Source organism: Erythrolamprus reginae, chromosome 6 (genome assembly GCF_031021105.1).
Source record: "Erythrolamprus reginae isolate rEryReg1 chromosome 6, rEryReg1.hap1, whole genome shotgun sequence".
NCBI classification, from domain to species: Eukaryota; Metazoa; Chordata; class Lepidosauria; order Squamata; family Dipsadidae; genus Erythrolamprus; species Erythrolamprus reginae.
In genome coordinates, this window is record NC_091955.1 from 28,032,331 (window position 1) to 28,056,990 (window position 24,660).

At 42.0% G+C, this 24,660-nt stretch overlaps 1 protein-coding gene across 3 annotated transcripts in view; it reads left to right on the forward strand.

Moving 5' to 3' along the window:
* The window catches only part of CADPS2 (calcium dependent secretion activator 2), a 507,583-nt gene that overhangs the window by 199,616 nt on the left and 283,307 nt on the right, over positions 1-24,660 (forward strand). For all 3 annotated transcript variants that reach the window (XM_070755440.1, XM_070755441.1, XM_070755442.1), the window contains exons 4-6: positions 5,182-5,262; positions 9,432-9,668; positions 16,120-16,241. In XM_070755440.1, coding sequence (XP_070611541.1) covers positions 5,182-5,262; positions 9,432-9,668; positions 16,120-16,241 — 440 coding nt within the window. The remainder of the gene's footprint in view (positions 1-5,181; positions 5,263-9,431; positions 9,669-16,119; positions 16,242-24,660) is intronic.

The following is a 24,660-nucleotide window of genomic DNA, read 5'->3' on the forward strand; positions in this document are numbered from 1 at the left end:
AGACTCGGGGTGGCTAGAAATTTTGTTTTCATTTTTAGTTAATTGTAATTTGCCATGTCATTCTTTATACAAAGAATCCTTTCAACTTCAAAATGCAATTGATAAAGTTGCCTCATTTTAAAAAATTATGGTAAAAATTGTAACATATTGAATTTTACTGTGTAAAGACTATGAACTGTTTTACATGACATTTGAACATAGTAATAATTGTCTGATTGATTCATTCCATGTTTTATGTAAAAGACTTACCTTTCTGTATTATTTTAATAGTAAAATTATCTCACACTGACATCATGCAGAATAGTCTAAAGGACACTACTGAAATTTATGTTAAAATGAAATCTGAAAGGGCAAGAATATACGGTATGTGTTTAACTTAATCTCACGATTAGATTAGCTAGATGTCTACTTCGGTGGCCGGTTTCAAAAATGTTCACTGCTGATTTGGTGGACGTGACTAAGTGTGGGACATGTGACTGAGTGGGTGTGGCTAACTTGACATCACTCATGCCTATTCAATCACATGATCCCTCACCTAGCCACACCCATGGGAAAAGGTATGAAAATTTTTGGAATTTCCACCTAGCTACGCCCGCCCTCCCTTCACCAGTCACCCCCATTTCCCCTCCTTTAGTGGCCCCGACCTTAGCCCTGCTTCCTCCCCCTACCTCCTCTTTGTTCAGGCTTTCACGGTGACTGGTCCAGAGTCTGGAAGGCACACTGACCGGAGTTTTCAGTGACCCCCTGCTGCCACTGCAAAGCAGCTCTCAAAGAGGTGGCAGCTGGCCACAGGCCACCAAAAAGTACTTGGAGTCGCAAAAAAAGCTGCTGCTGTGATGTTACTGCCCTGTTCTTTGCACATGTGCATTCCTCTGGACTTGCAAGGCAATGGGAACATGGTGGCGATGAACATGGTGGGCGGGGTGAGAGAGCAATGATGGAGGACTAGTTTGGGGGCCAGCTGGCCATCACTAACAGTTCAGTGACCTTGGCCAAATTTCCGCCAATGGTTCATGTGAACTGATTGAATACTACCTCTGGTCTACTTTATTAATGACAGCGACTCTAATATTCCAGTTCCACATACAAATCAAAATGAAGAGCAGTCACAGTATTGATACTAAAACAAGATCTGATGGTATTATCATGACAACTTGCCTGACCAATTTTAATAATAAACAAGTATTTGAGGTGAAGCTTGGTCTTTTCTCTAGCTTCCAATACAAACTCTTAATACTTTTCATAGACTACAACATGATGGTACAGTATCAATTTCTCTGAATTATTTTTGAAGTTTGCACCTATGTGAGATTCTGCAGCTTGTTGAAATTTTGTATTCTATTTTTATTTTACAAAAATTACTGATGCAGTGTTTTAAAAACTTTTTATTCCCACGGACCAGAAAAAGCAACTGAATATGTGTATTTATAGTTTGTTTGCAGTATTTTTGGAATTATTCTTAAAACCACATGAAAGGCAATGAACAGAAATGATGCTATGAAGTTGTAGGAAAGTAGACTAAAATGAATTGGGGGGGGAAAGGAGACAGTAGATGTAGAATGTAGGGGGAAATATTATCTGATTCTTCAGCAGACATTTTAAAAATATGGTTTTCTAAATATGATTTAGCACTGCAGGAAAACAGTGCTACTTCCCAAAATTACATCCTCCTAATGGGAAGATCAACCCAATTTCATCCATTTGTCTGAGAAGACATAACTACAAGTTATGAAACTACAAGTACTTTCTGGCTTTTATTGGAAAGAATACTCAGGATATTGTTGCCCTAAGACCATAGATATTGGAGATATGTTTTAGAGAACGTCAGCTTCATCCTTCAGTTAAAAAAATTAGAGCTTTCAACCCTATTAAGCAGGTTCAAGTTCAGTTGGATCAAACTGCATTAAATGCCTGTTTATAGTTTATAATTATGTTCTGACCTTGAAGAACTGGTCTTTCTTTTCTTTTCACTGAAGCGTTTTTGCATGTCTTTGTTTCGATTCGTGTATCTAACCACCACACCTGTATTTATTTTTTTCACTGGAAAACAATTGCCTGAAAGGTGGGATGAGAGAAACCATGGATAAAGTTTGCAGCAAAGGTTAGGGCACTGTATGTTAGAGTTTTAATTACTAAGTGATGGCCAAGGGTTATTTTTATCTGATGAAAAATGCAGAGGACAAGGCCAAAGATAACTGGCCTCTTGCCAGTTATTTGGAACAATTTGTCAAGGGACTTTTTTTTATAAACAGTCCTTTGGGAATACTGTAGTCCAGTGTGCCTTTCCCCTATCTGATATAATCCATGATACCCTTAGATTACACCTCCATTATTCCTGCTTGGGGATCATATTGGATTGATATGATGGTATAAAAGTTCTAGAGATTAAATTATATATTTTTTCTCAGTGGAACGTAAATTTGATGTAAAATGGATGATTGTATAGATGTTTTAAAGAAATAAATAATTGGTGGTTTTAGGTCATGTGCCTAAATAACGTTTATTATGAGCAGTCATTCTTTATTCCGTTACCCTGTGGTAAGACGGGCAGCCAATAAATTGGATAAATAATTTATAAAATTTATAATTCCATTATTGGGTTTATTTTGGTAATAAAGTAGCATAATAGAACTAATACAACAATTATTCCAAAGCAGAAATAGAAGAAACAAAATATGTTAATAAAAGTAAAAAAAAAAAATTAGCACAAAAATGTTTAAAAAAACCCTAAACAAGTAGTCTTTGATTTATGACTGTTTAGGAACCAAAGTTGCAACAGCACTGAACCAAGTGTCATAATATTGGATCTTGTATTTACAACCATCATAGCAGCTATAGAGTTGCATGATCAAAATTTGGGGGCTAGGCATTTGTTATTTATTTATTTTATTTATTTATTTATTCAATTTTTATGCCACCCTTCTCCTTAGATTCAGGGCGGCTTACAACATGTTAGCAATAGCACTTTTTTTTAACAGAGCTAGGCTATTGCCCCCACAATCCGGGTCCTCATTTTACCCACCTCGGAAGGATGGAAGGCTGAGTCAACCTTGAGACGGTGATGAGATTTGAACAGCTGACCTTCAGATCTATAGTCAGCTTCAGTGGCCTGCAGTACAGCACTCTACCTGCTGCGCCACCCCGGCTCATATATGCATTTATGATGGTTGCAATGTTGTTTGTGATTTTTTTCAGCTAACTTCCAATTAGCAAAATTAATAGGGAAAGCCAAATTTGCTTAATAATCATGTGATTCACATAGTAACTGCAGCCAAAAAAAGGTCATAAAATCAGGCACAACTCATTTAACAACTGTCTCAATTAGTGATACAAGGTCTAGTCCCAATTATGGTCATAAGTCAAGGACTACCTGTACATCTACAATTTATAGTCTAAATCCTGTAAATAGTTTAACTGCACATCGATGATGTTGGATCCTGGGACTGAAGAGGCTTGAGAAAGACTTAAACAACAGCTCTTTATTGTAGCAGTGAGTCAGATCCAACAAAGGGCCAGGCTGACAGCTTCCCCTTTGATAGGGAGCTGTCAGATGGCTCAACCAATCAACAGTCTCCATTTTCCTGCTTGAATTGCAGACCTTGGAGTAAACTATGCAGTCTCAATACTTAACACATAATAAATCTTAAAATACAGTAAAAAAAATTAAGAAAATTAAAACAAATCGCCAAGTCCAAATACATTGTGATACAATAGCAGGAGGGAAATGAAAATAAGGTTGAGTATTAATGGTAAAAATTTGCTTCTGTAGTTAGTTGAAATGTTGTCTAGATCAATGTGATATTCCGCATCCTTCTGAACGCTGTCAAGGAAAAGTCAAGGAAAAGAGCAATTGGATCTCTGTGGGGACACTTGTTTATTGGATTAGCACTGTTTCTGAAAAATGCACTTCCTGATTTCAGCTCCCCACTTCTCAGAAGTGGGGGACTAAGAGTGCTTTCCCTCTGAACCAACTAATAGGTCAACCTCACTCAGGCTGGATAAGTGGCCCTGTTAAAGCCAGCACTAAATTAGACCTGTAAAACAACCGTAAGCACTACAAGGCCTGTGGTATAGCTGTAACATAAAGAACATCAGCATGCAGAGACATTTCTTCCAAGTTATTTCATTTCAAGTTCAGCTTCTCCTCCAGGCAGTGGCTTAGCCAATCAACAGCATCTTTCCTACAACCAGACTTGGTGATAGTTGGGTATCCAGAGGTGGGTTCCTGCCGGTTCGGACTAGTTCTATAGAACCAGTAGTAAAAATAGGAACTGGTTCTCCGAACAGCAGCCTGGCTATGCCCTCAAGCCCGTTCTTTTGGCAGCACCGTAGGCTCCACCATCTTGTATTTTGCTTCTGCTAATGCACAGAAGCTTTGCTTTAGCACTGTGCATACGTGACCCCCCCCCCCCCCACGGTGCAACACTAAGTGAACCGGCAGTGATGAAAACAGGAACCCACCCCTGTGGGTATCTCAAACATATTTGTGACTGTACATGCTGGTTGCCTTTTCAAGAATAGTTTGCTAGACATTTAAACAGTAGGGAAGAGAGACCACCTCCATGAGGCCTTACACAGTCTCCACAATTACAACCTTAACCTTTAGAGCTGTCCCCTGCCCTGCCTTTTCTGCTGTTCTGCCTGGTGCCATCTCCCCAGCCAAGGGAGACTTGACTTCATACTGTCCCTTTTTGTGTATATGTGTGTTTGTGTTTATTTGGTTTAGATCAGGGATAGGCAAAGTTGGCTCTTTTATGACTTGTGGACTTCAACCCCCAGAATTCCTGAGGCAATCATGCTAGCTCAGGAATTCTGGTAGTTGAAGTCCACATGTCATAGAAGAGCCAACTTTGCCTGCCCTTGGTTTAGATTGAAGAATTCAGTATTTTATGTGTAAAATTGTATTTCTTTCAATGTAGAATTTGTAGGGATGCTTTTAATGCAAGATAAAAAATTCCATAGTTTATACCCTTTTTCATTAAGGTCTGTTTTGTATTATTTACCAAAGCCATAGATCATGTAATAAGATTACAAGATTTAAACAAAAAAAAACCCAGAATGCTATTACTATGTTATTGTTTTATTTATAAAAGTGTCAGATAAATTGTATTTGTTTAGTATTTCATTTTTAATATTGTGAACATTTCCCATCCTCTTTTTTCCCTGTAATTTTCGTGCAAGTTGGACAATGCAGATGAGCAAGCTGCCCAGATCAGACGAGAGCTTGATGGACGACTCCAAATGGCTGATCAAATGGCAAGAGTAAGTTTGAATTTTTTGTTTGGAGGAGTAGAAATTTTCCTAAATAGGTTTGAAGGTGATTATTTAGTGAAAATTTCCATACAGCCAGTGGAACAAACTACATGGATTTATAACAGCATTTTCTTGCATTTGTTCTTCTCATCTTGTCTTTTCAGTTCATTTGGATAGGCCTTATTTTCTGCTGGATGACTACTAGTGGTTTTGGGTCTTGTTAATAGATGGCGTATTTTTGTACCTGGTAAACTGAGCTTATCATAAATAGTGATGGGCGAACCCAACGAAATTCAGGTTCGGCGGATTCAGGCAGACTTTACAAAACATTCGGGTGATATCACCGAACCCAAACCCCGAACACTCCATGACGTCGAAATTGTGGGATTTCCCAGCTCCTTTTGCTGAAAGGACCCCCCTTTACTTGCTTTGGAGAGAGGTTGAAAGCATAGTTAATTCCATAGCGTAATGGTTAGCTCTCTTGACTTTGAATCTAACGATCGGGGTTCAAATCCTGGTGGAACCACCTTTTTTTAAAAAAATTAAAATTTAATTTATTTATTTATTAGTAGTAGTAGTAGTATTAGTATTATTAGTATTATCATCATCATCATCGTGCTTCTTTATATAATAAAAGGGGTTTGGGTCCTTTTAATCCCTTCTTAGTGGGAAAAAAAGAAAGCATTAAAAAGACCATCCAGCTCTTGGGGGGCAAAAGGGAACCTTCCCGATGTGCCCATGGAAATAATTAATAAATGATGATGATGATGATGATGATGATAATTGTGCGAGTTCGGTTCGCCAAACACTAATCATAAATTTTTTGACAATCTCTGCCTTTAGGTTTTCCAATCAAAAGACATGGCATTCAAGGAAAAAAGGAGACACAGAGTGAGGGCAAAACAGGTCAAAACCCAAGCTTCAAGTTCTTCTATGTTCAGCTAAATGAATAGTTTAGTTGCCTATTAGAAAGGCCACCATTGCTAGATATAATTTGGAAGTGATCATTTTAATTGATATCATATGCTAAGTCTCATGCATACATAACTGCAGAAAGAAAAGAGCCGTGGTGGCACAGTGGTTAGAATGCAGTACTGCAGGCTAACTCTACTCACTGCCAGGAGTTCGATACCGACTGGCTCAAAGTTGACTTTTATCCTTCCAAAGTCGGTAAAATGAGAACCCACATTGTTGGGGGGGCAATATGCTGACTCTGTAAACTGTTTAGAGAGGGCTGTCAAGGACTATGAAGTGGTATATAAGTTTAAGTGCTATTGCTATTGTTAAAAGAAAACAATATACAGTAATACCTCATGATACGAACTTAATTGGTGCAAGGAGGAGGTTCGTATGACGAAAGGTTTGTACGACGAAACATTGTTTCCCATAGGAAACAATGTAAAGTCAATTAATCCATGCAACCAAAAAACCCCCCGCAAAAAAACGGCTTTCGGCGACTGCTGGGAAGCCACGCGGCTGTTTTAAAAGGTAACAGCCGGCCTGGGGGGCTTCCCAGCACCCCCCCGAACCCCGAACCCGGGTTCGGGGGGGTGCTGGGAAGCCCCCCAGGCCGGCTGCGACCTTTTAAAACAGCCGCCCCGCTTCCCAGCTGTCTCCTGAAGCTGAACGCCAAAGCCGAACTTCTGTGTTCGGCTTCGGGAGACAGCTGGGAAGCCACGCGGCTGTTTTAAAAGGTGACAGCCGGGCTGGGGGGCTTCCCAGCAACCTCCCGAACCGAACCCGGGGTTCAGAAAAATTTTGCCTCTTCTTACGAACTTTGTTCAAGTTACGAACCGGCGTTCGGGAGGCTTCTGGGAAGCCCGCCGCCCGGCTGTCACCTTTTAAAACAGCCGCGCGGCTTCCCAGCAGTCTCCGAACACCAGTTCGTAACTCGAAAAAAGTTCGTAAGAAGAGGCAAAATTTTTCTGAACCCCGGGTTCGTATCACGAGTTGTTCGTAAGACGAGGGGTTCGTATCTTGAGGTACCACTGTATAAGCACTACACAGTCTGAAAAATTCCACAGAATACATAGAATGAGTCTTAATTTGGATATGGAGACACCTAAGATATCTTTGGGGATTAAGATTGGCCATTGGTATCATATGTTTCAGTATGCTTTTTTTAACAAAATATTTTTATATATGATACAACAACAGGATTCCAGAAATATGCTAGCCTATTTTATTTTTAAATATTGCTTGCCCTTCAGTTCTCTTGAACTTAATTGAACTAAACTACTTAACAGCTAGACTTAACTGGACTCTATTGTTTCAGATTTCATGGCAAAATTTATCATGTCAAATCAAAAAATTGGGGAAAGAATTGCAGATATATAAAATGGTCTACATCTATTTCCATCAGATAACCCCAGAAATCAGATCAGTTTTGATTATTTTATGATTTATTATAATTATATGATCTAGGAACCACTGATAGAAAAGATAAATATTTTGACTGTTCTGTTTAATGGAGAATGTTTAAGTACTGGTGAGTTGTAGAGTAAAATGCTGCTATTGAAAAGTGCCATAGAGGCAAAATGAATCAATATCCAATCATTTCCTTTCTGGGGAAGTACTCCTAAATTTTGAATTATACTACTAGGTTTGAGCTAAAGAAAAGTTGATATGTTATCTTGCATTACTCTGGATTTATTAACAGAATGTTTTATTTTTGTTTCTTACCATCCTTTTCTATTTTTGAACATTTCTAAATTGAATTGCATTATTTGGGATACAGTGATCCCTCGAGTTTCGCGATCTCGAGTTTCGCGAAACGCCATATCGCGAGTTTTCAACCCGGAAGTAAACTCCACCATCTGCGCATGCGTGCCCTTCCACGCATGCGTAGATGGTGGAGTTTCCCCGCCGGGCAGAGGCTTCCCTGGGTCTTCCCCCTCTTGCCCTGGTAAGACAGCATCGGCACGAGCAACGGCGTGGGCGGGCGGGCGGCACGCGCGCGGGAAACCCCACCTCCGCCTCCCAGCTGGGAAGCGGAGCCAGCAACAGCGTGGGCGGGCGGGCGGTGCGCGCGAGCCTGGGGACACCCTAACTCTGCTTCCCAGCGCGCGCGCGTTGCTGGGGAAAGCGCGCGCGCTTGGGGACTCCCTAGGTCCGCTCCCCAGCTGGGGAGGGAGTCCCCACCCCGCGCGCGTTGCTGGGGAATGCGCGCGCGCTTGGGGACTCCCTAGGTCCGCTCCCCAGCTGGGGAGGGAGTCCCCACCGCGCGCGCGTTGCTGGGGAATGCGCGCGCGCTTGGGGACTCCCTAGGTCCGCTCCCCAGCTGGGGAGGGAGTCCCCACCCCGCGCGCGTTGCTGCGGAATGCGCGCGCGCTTGGGGACTCCCTAGGTCCGCTCCCCAGCTGGGGAGGGAGTCCCCACCCCGCGCGCGTTGCTGGGGAATGCGCGCGCGCTTGGGGACTCCCTAGGTCCGCTCCCCAGCTGGGGAGGGAGTCCCCACCGCGCGCGCGTTGCTGCGGAATGCGCGCGCGCTTGGGGACTCCCTAGGTCCGCTCCCCAGCTGGGGAGGGAGTCCCCACCCCGCGCGCGTTGCTGGGGAAAGCGCGCGCGCTTGGGGACTCCCTAGGTCCGCTCCCCAGCTGGGGAGGGAGTCCCCACCCCGCGCGCGTTGCTGGGGAATGCGCGCGCGCTTGGGGACTCCCTAGGTCCGCTCCCCAGCTGGGGAGCGGACCTAGGGAGTCCCCAAGCGCGCGCGCTTTCCCCAGCAACGCGCCACCCCAGGCGCGAGCAACGGGGTGGGCGGGCGAAGGGCGGCCGGCAGTGGAAGCAAAAACACCATCTGGGCACGCGCAGATGGTGTTTTTACTTCCGCACCGCTACTTCGCGAAAAATCGATCTTCGCGAGGGGTCCTGGAACGGAACCCTCGCGATGATCGAGGGATCACTGTATATTGTTTCTTACTATCTAATTGACACTTTAAAATGGCTTCTGTAGTTTTTCAGGTTAATCTAAAGCAGAGGTCTCCAACCTTGGCATCTTTAAAGACTTGTGGACTTCAATTCCCAGAATTGCTAGCTGAGTTGCCAAGGTTGGAGACCCCTGATCTAAAGGATACATTTCATATTTACATTAAACACGATACCAATTAATCAGGGTTGTGTTTATCTGTCTAGGAGTTTAGAACCTAAAGTGACACTGAACTTTCACAAATATTTTCAAGGAAAGAAAATGTCCAGAGTTTATAGCAAAAGAAATGGAGCACATGTATATAGAAGAACTACGGTCTTCAGTGAATTTGCTGATGGCAAATTTAGAAAGTCTTCCGGTGTCTAAAGGTGGACCAGAATTTAAATTACAGAAGTTAAAACGATCACAGAATCCTGCTTTCTTAGACATAGGAGATGAAAATGAGGTTCAGCTGTCAAAATCTGATGTGGTGCTATCATTCACATTAGAGGTAAGTATATTTATCATATATTGTAATACTTGTCGACATTTAAATTACTTAGGTATATTCCTGACTTCTTGGTTTGTTGTTTATTGTGGTTCCTTTAAAAATTCCTAAAGGTGTGTTATTTATCTGGTATTTTGAATTATCTACCAGCAATACAGTTGGACATTTCACCTACATAATGTTTTCTAGAAGAATATTGGAAGAGTTGTAAGCTACACATCTGCTAAAACACTGCAAAATAGTTCAAAATCAGGCTAATCTCTCTTTTTAATATTTTTATTAAAGGTTACAATTTTAACAGTAAAAAAACTATACAAAGCAAAAAATGAAAGAAGATGGAAAGAAGATGCAAAAAAGAAAGAAAAATAGGAAGGAAATAAGAATAAATAAAAAATAAAAAATAAAGAAAAGTAAAATTATATAAAGAAATGATTCTACCATAAGTATACATTTTAATAACTTATCACTTCTTAAAAAACAAGAAATAATCCCTCTCCCCCATCTAATTTCCTATTTATAAACAAATAAATGAAGTTTTATCATTCCAGACCTGATGTCAGCCAAAGTCCATTAAGTATTACCAGACAAAATAATACATCTATTTTAACCTGGTTCAAAACAACCAGTTTTATATTCCTTCTTTTGTACTTTTAATTTTCTTGATTTCTAATCCCTTCAAATGATGTCCAAAAACTGTATTTCTTTTCATTTCATTATCAACCCCCTAGACTTCTTTTTCTAGTGTCAGATTTTTAAAGTCTTGTTTTATGTTTATTATTATTATTATTTTAAATCAAAGGAAAAACATTTTTCCTTGGGAAAGATTATGTATAATTAATTCCAAAATCTTATTTCAAATTTATCTGGATTCTTTGTCTGCTTGTAACTTTCTAAGTTTTAGTCACTGTTTCTGTTTCCTTCCCCCCTCTATTTTTTCTAATTCTTGTAGCTACAATTCCCTTTGCTAGGCATTTGAAGGAAATTCACCTGATTCTTTAAAACATGTCTATCCAAAGGTCCCTAATAGCCGAAAAGGAGTTTAAAAGCAATTTCCAAAAGTAATTAGAAAAGGAAGTATGCAAACTTAGTGTCTTTAATGTCAGGTTAATCTCATTTGAATAGATCATCCTTTGTGTTGAAGTCATGTCAACCTTTTCTAAGGCACAATAATTATCTTAACACAAGGGAAAAGTGATGAAGATTGTTGGACCAGATGTTGAATTTTGCTTAAATTGTTTCACTTTGCTTCTTTTTATTATCTATTATCTTAGGACCTTTTCAGAAATAACAGCCCTTCAGATTGTCACTAGAGTATCTGGGTAGACATAATCAGTATGGAACATTACTACAATAGCATAAAAACAAAACTAAATCCTCTTCCTATTGTGCAGGAATGCACAATTTTGTTTATCATTATGACAATTTCTTATCTCCTTTGATAAATATGGCAAACCTTACACATCTCTTGAATTTGGGATTCAGAGGAAATGAAAAGAAAATTACTCATGACTTAACAATGCACTTATTAATGCTGCTAATGCTTCTGAACACCAGTGCAACTCTGTGTAGTAAAACTACCTTCTCTGGACTTGCATTTCAGTTTAAAGTGAAGGATCTCTAGATTCTTGCTTTAACGCTAGATTTTCTTTAACTTGGTTCGTTGGTTCACACACATTATTTTTAAAAAAGCCTCAAATAACTGCCCCAGAAGTCTGAAATATGGGCAGACCCCACATCCACAATCTCAGAAAACTATAATATTACATGCAGTCAATAAAAGAAGGATTGTACATAGAATAATATCAGACCTCTGAAAATTATAAGCATGCATATGTACTCAGTACTTGGTTTGGGCTCCTTTTGCAGCACTTACTGAGAATAAAATAACTACTGCTGAAAGCGAAAGAGAAGCCACTAGCTCCAACTCCAAGCAGGAAGGGTTGTTTCTTAAGAGGAACAAATATTATATTGTAGTAATGGGATTTAGTTCTATAAAGTGATTGCCTCCTTTGTCATTCTGTTGGCAATTTGAGTAAACTGATCTTGTGGGCCCAATTTATTAGAGTTTGTTGCAAAATCAAAACCAGAAGCAAACACAGATGACTGATTCAGCTGGATTCAATAACTTCTTTATAAACATAGCAACAGATGAATTTACAATACCTTTAGTAGAATTCTTCTTCAATGCAGTTACAAGTAAACACATGCAGCTTCTAGTTTGTTCTGTCTGGGTTCCCCCAGACGTCAACACCAACTAAAAAGAGTAGCCAGACACGCTGGTAAAAAGCAAAGTCATTTTATATCTTTGAAAACAAACACAGATAACAAAAACTGTTCTTACAAACTGGAATGCTATGAAGCTTCACAGAAGAGTCACGACGGCCAGACAATACAACAGGCTTCTTGCTGGCACACACACCACTGTAGATAATAAAACCCACGCCTCCCTCAAGTTTTCAGCCTTCGAGGCCACAAGCCAGAATCAGAGACGCCAAGGATCGAAGCAAGGTCACAGGACTCCCAAAAGATAACTCTCCACAATACAGGAAGGGCGGGCCTGCCTTTTCAACCTTTCTGAGGAGAACCACACCCAAACCCAGCTGTTGCCTATTAGGGATGGAAATACCTGGCTAATTGTCCCCTTCTTTGTGCTGCCCTTCTCTGCCTCATATCTATGATGGCTTGTGCGTTCTCATCTAATGACTCCAGGCTACTCGCTGGGGAGAGCTCCCCCCCGGGGGTCTCAGGCTGTTCTCCCTCCTCCTCATCCTGACATTCCTCTTCCCCGTCTGCCTGGTCCTCCTCCTCCTCCTGTTCCTCGTCCTCCCCCTCTGAGCATGGAGCCGGCAGAGTTCCAGCCGTTCCCTGAGGTGCCTCAGACTGAATCACAACATAGTTCAGAGTTAGCTTAGTTTTAGCAGAGCAGTATAGGGAAGACAGAGAACACAGAGTACTGGAGAGTACCCATCCTTAAGCTTAACCTTTCAATTTCGATTCCCTGCACAGATTCAGAAGTGGTTAGCTCCCATTGGCTGACTTAGTTGCTATGCCTATTCGTTGGCTAACCTTGTTAACATGGCTCCTCTAGTTCATATCTTAATAAATATCTTAATAAAATTCACATGCCCTTTTCTTGAATACATCTATAATTCGCTGCAAAAATGAGCTGTTTTACAGATCATAAATCTGAAATAGATTCACAATCTATTTGTGAATCAAAATAAATGGTGTGGGATGCTAATTGAACTACAGATATTAAAAGTGATGTTCAGTCAAGAATGGAATTCAATCTCGAATGTTTCATAAGGGAGACAACACTCTCCCTTAGGCAGACATTGGCATCTAAGGCAGTGATGGCGAACCTTTTTTTCCTCAGGTGCTGAAAGAGCATGAGCGCGTCCTATAGTGCATGTGTGAGTGCCCATAATTCAATTCCTGGAGAGGGCAAAAACAGCTTTCCCCCTGCCCTCAGAGGCCTTCTGGAGGCCAGAAACTGCCTGTTTCCCAACTTCTGGTGGGCCCAGTAAGCTCATGTTTTGCCCTCCCCAGGCTTCAAAGGCTTCCCTAGAGCCAGCGGAGGGTAAAAACGCCTTCCTCCATCCCCCTAGATACTCTCTGGAAGCCAAAAACACCCTCCCAGAGCCTCTGTGCAAGCCAAAAATCAACTGGTCAGCACACACATGCACGTTGGAGCTGAGCTAGGGCAACGGGTGCCACAGGTTCGCCATCACTGCTCTAAGGGTACCCACACTCCTTCACAACCTAGCAATGTGACATGGTGAATTACAGTCATACCTCGTCTTATGAACCTAATTGGTTCCAGGGGGAGGTTCATAAGACGAAAGGTTCGTAAGACGAAACATTGTTTCCCATAGGAAACAATGTAAAGTCAATTAATCCGTGCAACAACAAAAAAAAAACCCCGCAAAAAAACCCCCTGCCGCCCGGCTGTCACCTTTTAAAACAGCCTGGGGGCTTCTCAGCAGCCTCCCGAATGCCGAACGCCAAACCCGAACTTCCGGGTTTGGCATTCGGGAGGCCACCGAGAAGTTCCGCCGCCCGGCTGTCACCTTTTAAAACAGCTGGGGGGCTTCCCAGCAGCCTCCCAACGCCGAACTTGGAAGTTCGGGTTTGGCGTTCGGCTTCGGGAGGCTGCTGGGAAGCCCCCCGGCTGTTTTAAAAGGTGACAGCCGGGCTGCGGGGCTTCCCAGCAGCCTCCCGAACCCCAAACTTTTGCCAAACTTCTGGGTTCGGGGTTCGGGAGGCTGCTGAGAAGCCCCACAGCCCGGCTGTCACCTTTTAAAACAGCCGGGGGGCTTCCAAGCAGCCTCCCGAAGCCGAACGCCAAACTCGAACTTCCGGGTTCGCCGTCGGGAGGCTGCTGGGAAGCCCCCCGGCTGTTTTAAAAGGTGACAGCCAGGTGGTGCGGCTTCGCAGCAGCCTCCCGAACCCTGAACCCGGAAGTTTGGCAAATGTTCAGGGTTCGGGAGGCTGCTGGGAAGCCCCGCAGCCCGGCTCTCACCTTTTAAAACAGCTGGGGGGCCTCCCAGCAGCCTCCCGAAGCCGAACGCCAAACCCGAACTTCTGGGTTCGGCGTTGGGAGGCTGCTGGGAAGCCCCCCGGCTGTTTTAAAAGGTGACAGCCGGGCGGTGCGGCTTCCCAGCCGCCTCCCGAACCCGAACTTTTGCCGAACTTCCGGGTTCGGCATTCGGGAGGCCGCTGGGAAGCCCCGCCGCCCGGCTGTCACCTTTTAAAACAGCCGGGGGGCTTCCCAGCAGCCTCCCGAACGCCGAACCCAGAAGTTCGGGTTTGGTGTTCGTAAGACGAAAAAAGTTCGTAAGAAGAGGCAAAAATTTCCTGAACCCCGGGTTCGTATCTCGGGTTGTTCGTAAGACGAGGGGTTCGTATCTTGAGGTACCACTGTACTTGAAATCAAAATGGCTGATCAGGGATGTTATCAGGGAACAGGTATCTCCTCTTTTATGTGTTTTGCTCTAACCTGGTTAGATTTGAGGGAGCATATAGAATTAGTAGGTATTTAAATTTGCATGCATGCTTTTGTGTGTATGTATACAGCTCAATAGAGATATCTTTATTGTAGGATTATCTTTTTTTGAAAAAATAAAAATAAAAATTGAATAGAATGTGGGTTTATTATAAATGAGAAAGCCAGAGTTGTTTTAAAAAATATTACATGTCTATTTGTGCAACCATTTAAGCCAGTATTCTCCAAATTGTTATCTGTTGAAATATTTTCCTTCCTAATCTCTGAAGATGTGCTTCAGTTTAGATTCCCAGTACTACAATGCAAGTAGAATTTATATTTTTTTAGAGAGAGAAAAGTATTAACTTTAAAATAAAATGCTTAGAACTGTCTGCCTATGTTATGTGTTATATAGTTTTTTGGCAGTGGAAAACTAGTAGAATATTTCTAGAACTTGTAAGTCTAGAAACACTCTTATCTTTTCATAGCTGGAAAGAAATAATTTAACTTAATTAATTTCAAAGTGTACAGAAACTGCTAACTTATGTAGTAAGTGAGCATTTTCCAAGAGGTTTGGTTTCTCCTTTTTTCTCCCATTTCACAGGAAACCAAAATGATATTATGCCTGTTTTCAATCAGGGAAATCTCTCTGCAAGTTGACCTGGTCACAATTCACATTTCTGTAATCAAGAAAACAATGGTTTCCCAAAAGCATGATGACATTGATTAAAGTTTAAAGAATTTGAGTTAAGGAACAGTCACGTTCACACATAATTTATTTTGTTGTCTTCAAGACAATAATTTCAATTTCTGAAGTGGCAAGCCATTAAGGTAGCATGTGGCTTACATTTCAATATACATTTGTTACATTGAACCTAGAAGTGGAACTTTGGGAAATTAGATATTGATATGAAGAACCTTTAACATCCTTGGTTTAATGGTGTGAAAATATTTTTATATGTCTCTTGTTGGACATGAGAATAACAGCTCAATTCTGTTCATAATTCCTCCCAGCAATATGAATAAATTGAAATTTCAAATTTTCCCCTAAGTTTCCCCTAACTGCATCCAGGCAAAGTTTCTTCAAATGTGCTGGGATCAATTCAGATTTGCACTTGAAATGTGTGTTATTTTAATATGTGAAAGTGCACAGTTCTATGTTCAGATCAAGGGGAGTCTTACAATAGTTGGGTATGCAGTAGTTTGTACTAATGCTCAATTGTTATGCATAACAATTTTCTTCCTCAAAGTTTAATAGCAAAAATATCAATGTATTTTAAAAGATAATCCAAGGTTTCAAGGTAGAAGATGATCGCTGAACTGTATAAAATGGCAATAACCTTACATTTTTATAAATCTGAGTGAGACCAACATTTTTAGCCAAGGGGAAGGTTGCCTCCTGTGTACTGAATATATCTTTCAACCTGTTATGTCAATGCACATTTACTGATGAGTTTTTTTCTTGTACAGATTGTTATCATGGAAGTTCAAGGTTTAAAATCTTTAGCTCCGAGCCGTATTGTTTACTGTACAATGGAAGTAGAAGGAGGAGAGAAACTTCAAACAGACCAAGCTGAAGCTTCAAGACCACAGTAAGATTTTCAAATGATGGGATTTTCCCCCTCTTTTTTTTAAGGTGGGAGATCCCTTCAGTCTCATAAGAAAATGTGCTCTAAATTTGGATTTATGTTTATGGGAGTAAAAGTTAGCAAAAAGTAACAAATCACTCATTTGCAGAACTGATGGAAAACTGACAGACTGGTGGCCTGGTTGGCTCATCTCTTCTAGGATAACAGCAGAAGGGTTGCAGGAAAGACCTGATAGGAGAACAGAGGAAAGTAGATATGTCCAACATCAGCATCTACAGGAGGGTGAATAAAATTAAGATAGTTATCTTGGCAGAATTAGCAAAACCCTGCCTCTTTTGTGCATGTGTCTATGTTGCTCATATGAAAAATGAGGCAGGTTTTGTCATATTGCTGCAGAAGCCCCTTAATATTTCACACATACAAACACACACACACACTGCATAGATGCTCACACCAACTGAAATGCCTTATAATCCCCCTTTATTTATAACACTTGTCCTGCTTCATAACAAGTGCAATGTATAACAGATTTTACATAGCCTGGAGCTGCCCTTGGATGATGTTAGAATAACGGAGGAGAAAATACTATTTGAAAATGTTTGTAGTTGACAAATAGTTAAGACTGTATAACACATGGACTGGGAATGAGACAAGGGGAACATTATAGGGTGGAGGACAATAAAGTTGGTCCCCTTATTTATTTCATTTCATTCTACCCAATGTATGACAGCAAAACACATCTTGTTTAGCCATTCCTTCTAGAATTACGTTTTGCTTTTATTTTCTAAAAGCATAATAAGGTGGATGAATCATAATTCATCATGATTATTCTTCGTTTACTAAATAGGCCATAGTCCCAAATTTACTTATTTGAGTAAAATAAGTAAAATCTTACAATCCCCAGTGACTTTATAGACATTGTATGTGATATGTAAGATATTTGATGTTGCTTACTTCCATAAAGCTCTGTCAATTTCCTAGAATAATCTTCAAACTGGGATTTTCTGGTGGCCTCTTTTCCAAATAAAAACAAAGTCCAACACTGTTTACCTTTTCAAGTTTAGTCAGGGTCAGCTAAGTGCTTCCATTTAGCTGGGTGATAATATTATTGATCTATTTGATAATGTTTGATAAATTCATTGGTAATATCCTGTCTGCCTATCTAGCTATCTTTATGCTTACATGTTTTCAATTTAAATGTATGCTGCCTTTAATTCTTTTTGATCCGGCTTAATGAAAATGGAATATATCAATATGGAAGTGCTTTCTTCGGAACTTACATTTTAACAGCTGACTTGTGGTAAAATATAATGAAGATGAAATGATTGGCTTTCATATGTAATATTTTTCTTTCTGTCTGTCTTTTGTTGTTCTTTTATGTTGCTGGATCTGCTGGATGGATCTTCATAAATGTATTCATTCAGTCAGACGTGCTTTGCTTGGCTGAGATTCAATTTGTATACATAGCTTAAAATTAAAATTCTATAAATTAATACTGATAAAATTTATTATATGGCAACTTTCTTTAACCTGGAGTCCTCCAGATAAGTGAGTTAAATTTTGCATAATATCCAACTCATTCAGTGAAGTCTTTGTTGAAGATTATGGGTCTTGGGGATGGCTTCCTCTTGAATTTCCTTTCAGCTCATTTTTGGAGGATGCACTAAACAAAGAGACTGCAGGAGGGAACTTTGATTCCAAGGATGACACACAGGAAGTTAATTAATTGTGCTTCTGATTCATTTGATTGTCCTCTGGGGTGATATAATTTCTTCAAAAGCTTTTCCCTTCTGTTAAAACATCACTCAGAATCTTTCACAGATCTGTTTTAAGACATACTACCACCAGTGTCTCCTGCTCTTTAATGTGTGCTGTGAGACACTGTTTTGAAGATTGTAGTGACGAAAATCCTTGTGGACCAACCATGAACTTGACATTTGCTAAATAAGTATAAAACTCCATTTTTGAAAGTTATATATATATAACAAGGCCTAAATGGTACCACCCTAGTCTCCCTTAATTTTAAAATTTCAGCAAAAAACATATGATGACAGTGTTTTTTTTCCTTTCTCTAAATCAATTTGTACTTTGAAACTTTCTTTTTTTTACTATTTCAAAAATGTAACCTACAGTGCAGGAAGTATACAGTATTAAACCTGAGACCACTTGACAAAAAAAAGTCATGCATTCATGCATTTCTGCTTGTTTTCCCACTGAGTGGCAATGATATGTTCAGAGCCAATTAAAAACAAAAATCTGTACAATATAATTGGAAAACAATGGTGAGGAAGACAGTAAACTGCTAAATGTTTGAAGTATTGAAGTACTGTCTTAAAACAGCACATTAATTTTAGTTATAGATCATCATAAAACACAGATTTTCTTAAACAAATGCAATAGATACCAAGAAATGGGCATTAGAAGGGGAGTAATTTAGTAATTGTTGAGTACATGCATACCCTACTGCAATTTTGGGAAACAGAACAAAACAAATATTAAAGTAAAAAGCAATTGACAAAGTTGAAAAAATGTCATCTTTATTTTATACTTTGCACCATTAAAGACATCTCGGTATTGAATACAGTGGAACCCCAACATACGAGCTGCTCTACTTGCGAGCAGCTCGAGATAAGAGCTTGGAGGAGAGCGACATTTTTGTTCACCTCCCGAGCTCACACCCGGGATACGAGCCGAGAGGAGCCGCGCCCCCCTGACGCTTTTGGCAGCTTCCGCTACAACGAAGGAAGGCAATCCAGCGCCCGGCTCCTCTCGGCTCGTATCCCGGCACTTGGTAAGCGGAGAGGCGTTCACCTAGCCTGCCGCCCCACTCTTCTGGGGGTCCTTGGCTTCTGCTTGGGGGTGGGGGGATCCGAACGGTGACAGGGGGGACTGTTGCCCACAAAGCCTTTTTTATTTTTAATTCTGAGGAGCCTAGCAGGGAGATCGGGAGCGCGCGCAACCGCCCGTGCGGCCCCGACATTGAATAGCCGCCGGCCCCGCCTCTGCTGCTTTGAGTTTTTGGCTGGGGGGGGAAAGTAGGACTTTCCTAACTCGGATGCTTCGGAGAGGCAGGAGCTGGGCGCTGGCCTGCCTTTTCTCCCCCTTCCCCGCCGCCACCGCCCACTGGCTGCGAGCGCTCTGCCAGGCGGCCAGGAGGCATTCAGCACGTGGAGGAATGGGAAGCTCAAACACCGGTGGCTTCAGCTTCCCATTCCTCCATGCACTTCGCCCTGAATGCTTCCTGGCCGCCTGGCAGAGCGCTCGCAGCCCGCCGTCCCCAGGAAAGCAGGACCGCTCCGAAGCCTGCCCACGTCGCGAAGGGGCTCGGCGGGAGGGCGCGGAAGAGCAACAGCCGTGGGAGACGAAGGGAGAGAAGTCGGCAGAACCGCCTTGATCCAGCCGTCCCAGGCGCGTCTCGGGGTCTGCCTTGGCGCATAACAGCGCCCAGCTCCTGCCTCTCCGGAGCCTCCGATCGAGCGGAGCAGCGGCGCAGGGAAGGAGAGAGAGAAAAGCAGGCGGCGGGGGACGAGCCCAGGACGAAAGTGCTCTCAGCAAAGTTATGCGCCAAGGCAGACCCCGAGACGCGCCTGGGACGGCTGGATCAAGGCGGTTCTGCCGGCTTCTCTCCCTTCGTCTCCCACAGCTGTTGCTCTTCCGCACCCTCCCGCCGAGCCCCTTCGCGACGTGGGCAGGCTTCGGAGCGGTCCTGCTTTCCTGGGGACGGCGGGCTGCGAGCGCTCTGCCAGGCGGCCAGGAAGCATTCAGGGCGAAGTGCATGGAGGAATGGGAAGCTGAAGCCACCGGCATTTGAGCTTCCCATTCCTCCACAGTGGGCGGTGGCGGCGGGGAAGGGGGAGAAAAGGCAGGTCTCCGGAGCCTCCGATCGAGCGGAGCAGCGGCGCAGGGAAGGAGAGAGAGAAAAGCAGGCGGCGGGGGATGAGCCTGGGACGAAAGTGCTCTCAGCAAAGTTATGCGCCAAGGCAGACCCCGAGACGCGCCTGGGACGGCTGGATGCCTTCAAGGCGGTTCTGCCGGCTTCTCTCCCTTCGTCTCCCACGGCTGTTGCTCTTCCGCGCTCTCCCGCCGAGCCCCTTCGTGACGTGGGCAGGCTTCGGAGCGGTCCTGCTTTCCTGGGGACGGCGGGCTGCAGCGGCTCTTTGCATTAACCGAGAGAAAGAGAGAGGGGGGAGAGAGAGAGATAGCAAGAGAGAGAAAGTGAGAAGAAGAGATAGAAAGAGGGGGAGAGAGAGAGAAAGAGAGAGGGGGGAGAGGGAGAGGGAGAAAGAGAGAGGGAGAGGGGGGAGAGATAGCAACAGAGTGAGAAAGGGGGAGAGAAAGAGATAGCAAGAGAGAGAAAGTGAGAAGAAGAGATAGAAAGAGGGGGAGAGAGAAAGAGAGAGGGGGGAGAGAAAGAGGGAGAGAGAGAGAGAGGAGATAAAGGAAGAGGAGAGAGAGAAAGGAAGAGAAAGAAAGAAAGAGGGATAGAAAGAGAGAGAGAGTGAGAGATGCTCAGTGAGCCTTTCTTTGAAGTTGCCTTTCTATCTTTCTTTCTCTTTATCTCTTTTACCTTCCCTTCCTCTATTTCTTCTTTTCTTTCTCCTTCCTACCTTCTTCCCTCCCTCCCTCCCTTCACTCATTCCTCTCTTACTCTCCCCTTTCATAAGTTTCCTTGCTTCCTTCCTCTGTTCCTGTCCCTTCCCCCTTTCTTTCTTTCTTTCTTTCTCTTTCTTTCTTTCTTGCTCTTTTTCTTTCTCTCTTTTACCTTCCCTTCCTCTATTTCTTCTTTTCTTTCTCCTTCCTACCTTCTTCCCTCCCTCCCTCCCTTCAGTCCTTCCTCTCTTACTCTCCCCTTTCATAAGTTTCCTTGCTTCCTTCCTCTGTTCCTGTCACTTCCCCCTTTCTTTCTTTCTTTCTTTCTTTCTTTCTCTCTCTCTCTCTCTTTCTTTCTTTCTTTCTTGCTCTTTTTCTTTCTCTCTTTTACCTTCCCTTCCTCTATTTCTTCTTTTCTTTATCCTTCCTACCTTCTTCCCTCCCTCCCTCCCTTCAGTCCTTCCTCTCTTACTCTCCCCTTTCATAAGTTTCCTTGCTTCCTTCCTCTGTTCCTGTCCCTTCCCCCTTTCTTTCTTTCTTTCTTTCTTTCTTTCTTTCTTTCTCTCTCTCTCTTTCTTTCTTGCTCTTTTTCTTTCTCTCTTTTACCTTCCCTTCCTCTATTTCTTCTTTTCTTTCTCCTTCCTACCTTCTTCCCTCCCTCCCTCCCTTCAGTCCTTCCTCTCTTACTCTCCCCTTTCATAAGTTTCCTTCCTTCCTTCCTCTGTCCCTGTCCCTTCCCCCTTTCTTTCTTTCTTTCTTTCTCTTTCTTGCTTTCTTTCTTGCTCTTTTTCTTTCTCTCTTTTACCTTCCCTTCCTCTATTTCTTCTTTTCTTTCTCCTTCCTACCTTCTTCCCTCCCTCCCTCCCTTCAGTCTTTCCTCTCTTACTCTCCCCTTTCATAAGTTTCCTTGCTTCCTTCCTCTGTTCCTGTCCCTTCCCCCTTTCTTTCTTTCTTTCTTTCTTTCTCTTTCTTTCTTTCTTGCTCTTTTTCTTTCTCTCTTTTACCTTCTTTTCCTCTATTTCTTCTTTTCTTTCTCCTTCCTACCTTCTTCCCTCCCTCCCTCCCTTCAGTCTTTCCTCTCTTACTCTCCCCTTTCATAAGTTTCCTTGCTCCCTTCCTCTGTTCCTGTCCCTTCCCCCTTTCTTTCTTTCTTTCTTTCTTTCTTTCTTTCTTTCTTTCTTTCTTTCTTTCTGATGATTAGGCTACTGTGTACATATGTAAATTTAAAAGTTTAAGAAAGTTTACAAGTTAAGTGAAAGAAACTTCATTATTCATTTATATGTACATGTACATTTCTTCATTAAAAACATGTCTTTTTGCATAATTTAGACTAACTTTGTGAGTTTTTTGAGGGCTGGAACCAATTAAAATTATTTACATTAATTCCTATGGGGAAAAGTCGTTTGAGATAAGAGCTGCTCGACTTAAGAGTGCAGGTCCGGAACGAATTAAACTCGTATCTCGAGGTACCACTGTAATGACATTAGCCCTAGAAGTAATTAAAAGCATATAAAGACCTTAAAGAGTAATATCTCATCTCAAGGAATGAGAAGCTGATTTGAAAGTATAGTGAAGTGATGGCGAACTTTTGCCCACCCTAATTCCCTCCTCTCACATAATAATAACATAATAATAATAGTAGTAATAATAGTAATAATAATAATAATAATAACAACAACAACAACAACATTTATTTATAATGCCCTTTTAACATATGCACCCCTCCGCGCTGCCCCTGGGCATGTGCACAGTTCCCCCCGTCCCCGTGCATGCGCACAGGCCTCACTGAAACCTGAAACGGTGAGAAAAACAGCCAAATGGGCAAACAGAAGTTCAGAAAAACAGATATATGGTTTTCCCATTGTGCAGTTTCTTGCACACTGGAGGCTTCGGGGAAGTTTCCTGAAGCCCGGAATGCGAAAAACTGCACAACGGGCAAACCGGAAGTCCGTTTTCTGAATTTCTGGTTTGCTCGTTGGGTTGTTTTTCACACTCCGGGGCTTCAGGACGTTTCCATGAAGCCTCAAGAATGCAAAAAACAGCACAATAGTCAAACCAAAAGTCCGTTTTTCCAAATTTCCTAATAGCTGTCTGAGCTGTTAAAAAGAAAGACTACTGTAGTTTTCTCCATAAAGAGAAGTCTACAGTAGAGGTAGCTTCCTCCCTGTTCGGACCGGTTCATCCAAAGCGGTAGTGACCCACTGGTGACATCACAATGATGTCATGGAACTGGGTCGGTCAGTGCCAGTCTGTGGGTGCCGCCATTTTTTTTAAAAAAAACTTTTGAGAATTTTTTCTTCTGCATATACGCAAAAGCTGAGTTTCTGGCACTATGCATGCATCATTTTTTCCAGCTTTTTTCCTGGGGGGGGTTGCAGTGCGCATGTGCGCATGCCATGCCCATGCTACAGAGCTTGGCCATGCAGCATGAGAGGAAGCAAACCAGCAGCGAGGTAAGTTGGTACCCACCCCTGGACTACAGCATTAAATATTTCATTAGCATTCTCAAATTATATTAATTCTTAAATTAAATTTTGAAACAGTGCCAGGTCAAAGCCAGGGATTGTCAACATTCTGTCTAGATTTGCAGGTCCTTGTATTGTAGTTGTAGGAATCTAAAGAGAGCATTTATTTGCTTTCACTAGGCATCCACAGTAGATTGGGTACACCTGACAATGTGGCAAGTGCCATTCACAGACGGCTTCCTTACTCACACATTGTGCCAGTGCAAAAGAACTGCCTAAGGCTATGGCTTCTGGTGACGTTAGAGATGGTGCAGAGAAATGCAGGTTGCAAAATTGTTGATATAAGTAAACTATGAATATCATGACCTTTAATAAAAGAAGTTGACATTTTGAACAGGAATCATGCCTAACAAATACCTTGCAATCATTTCTAATGCCAATGAGGATTTATGCTGAAAATCTATGAAAAAACAGTTAATATTACTTTTCCTAAAATGGTGCTAAAGTGAGATGTGATCAGGATCATACAGATTTATTTAGTTATTTATATCATGTTGATAAATAACTGAAAATATTTTTTCCTCTTCCAACTTTCCCCACAATGGCCCTGTGAGGTGGATTGGGCTGAGAGAGAATGGTTGTCCCAGAATTGCCCAGTTAACTTTCGTGCCTGAGGAAAGCCTAGAATTAACACTCTCCTGGCTCCTAGCCTGTTGCTTTCATGACTAGACCAAACTGGCTGTTTTTGAATGAGACTGATTTTATAAGATTAATGTTGTTGTACCTTATACACTGACTATAGCCATTTTCAGCCTCCTGAAACTCTGCCCTCCATGTCTCATTTTTGCCAAAAGCAGGCCCATTTTTTCACAAAAACGGGGTGCGCCTGGAAGGTGGGGAGGGCAACCCCCCCTTTTTTCTTGTTTACCTCTTCAAAATATTGGTGCATCTTACACTCCAGTGCGTTTTATAGTCTGAAAAATACAGTAAATTTAATCTCAATAACTTCAAAACATTGTTTATTATATAGTATGATGGTTATGATGATTATATAATTAAAATAATATTTTTGAAACTGGACGCAATGCTAGATTGCGTGTGTGTGTGTGTGTGTGTGTGTGTGTGTGTAGATTTTGTCTCCTTTGCTAGAATAGAAATCTGATCTACTATCTCTTTTAAAATGGGACATAGAAACATATCTAACAAGCAAATATATTTCAGAAGCATTCTATTGTTGTTTTGTTCAGAATTCTTCTTAAAATAAGACATTCATCTCCTTTCAGTTTCAGCCATATTAAAGCTTTTCTTAGTGTGGGATACTTTTTTGTCGCCTTCCCAGCAGTTTTCTGCCTTTTTAAGGTTTCAAA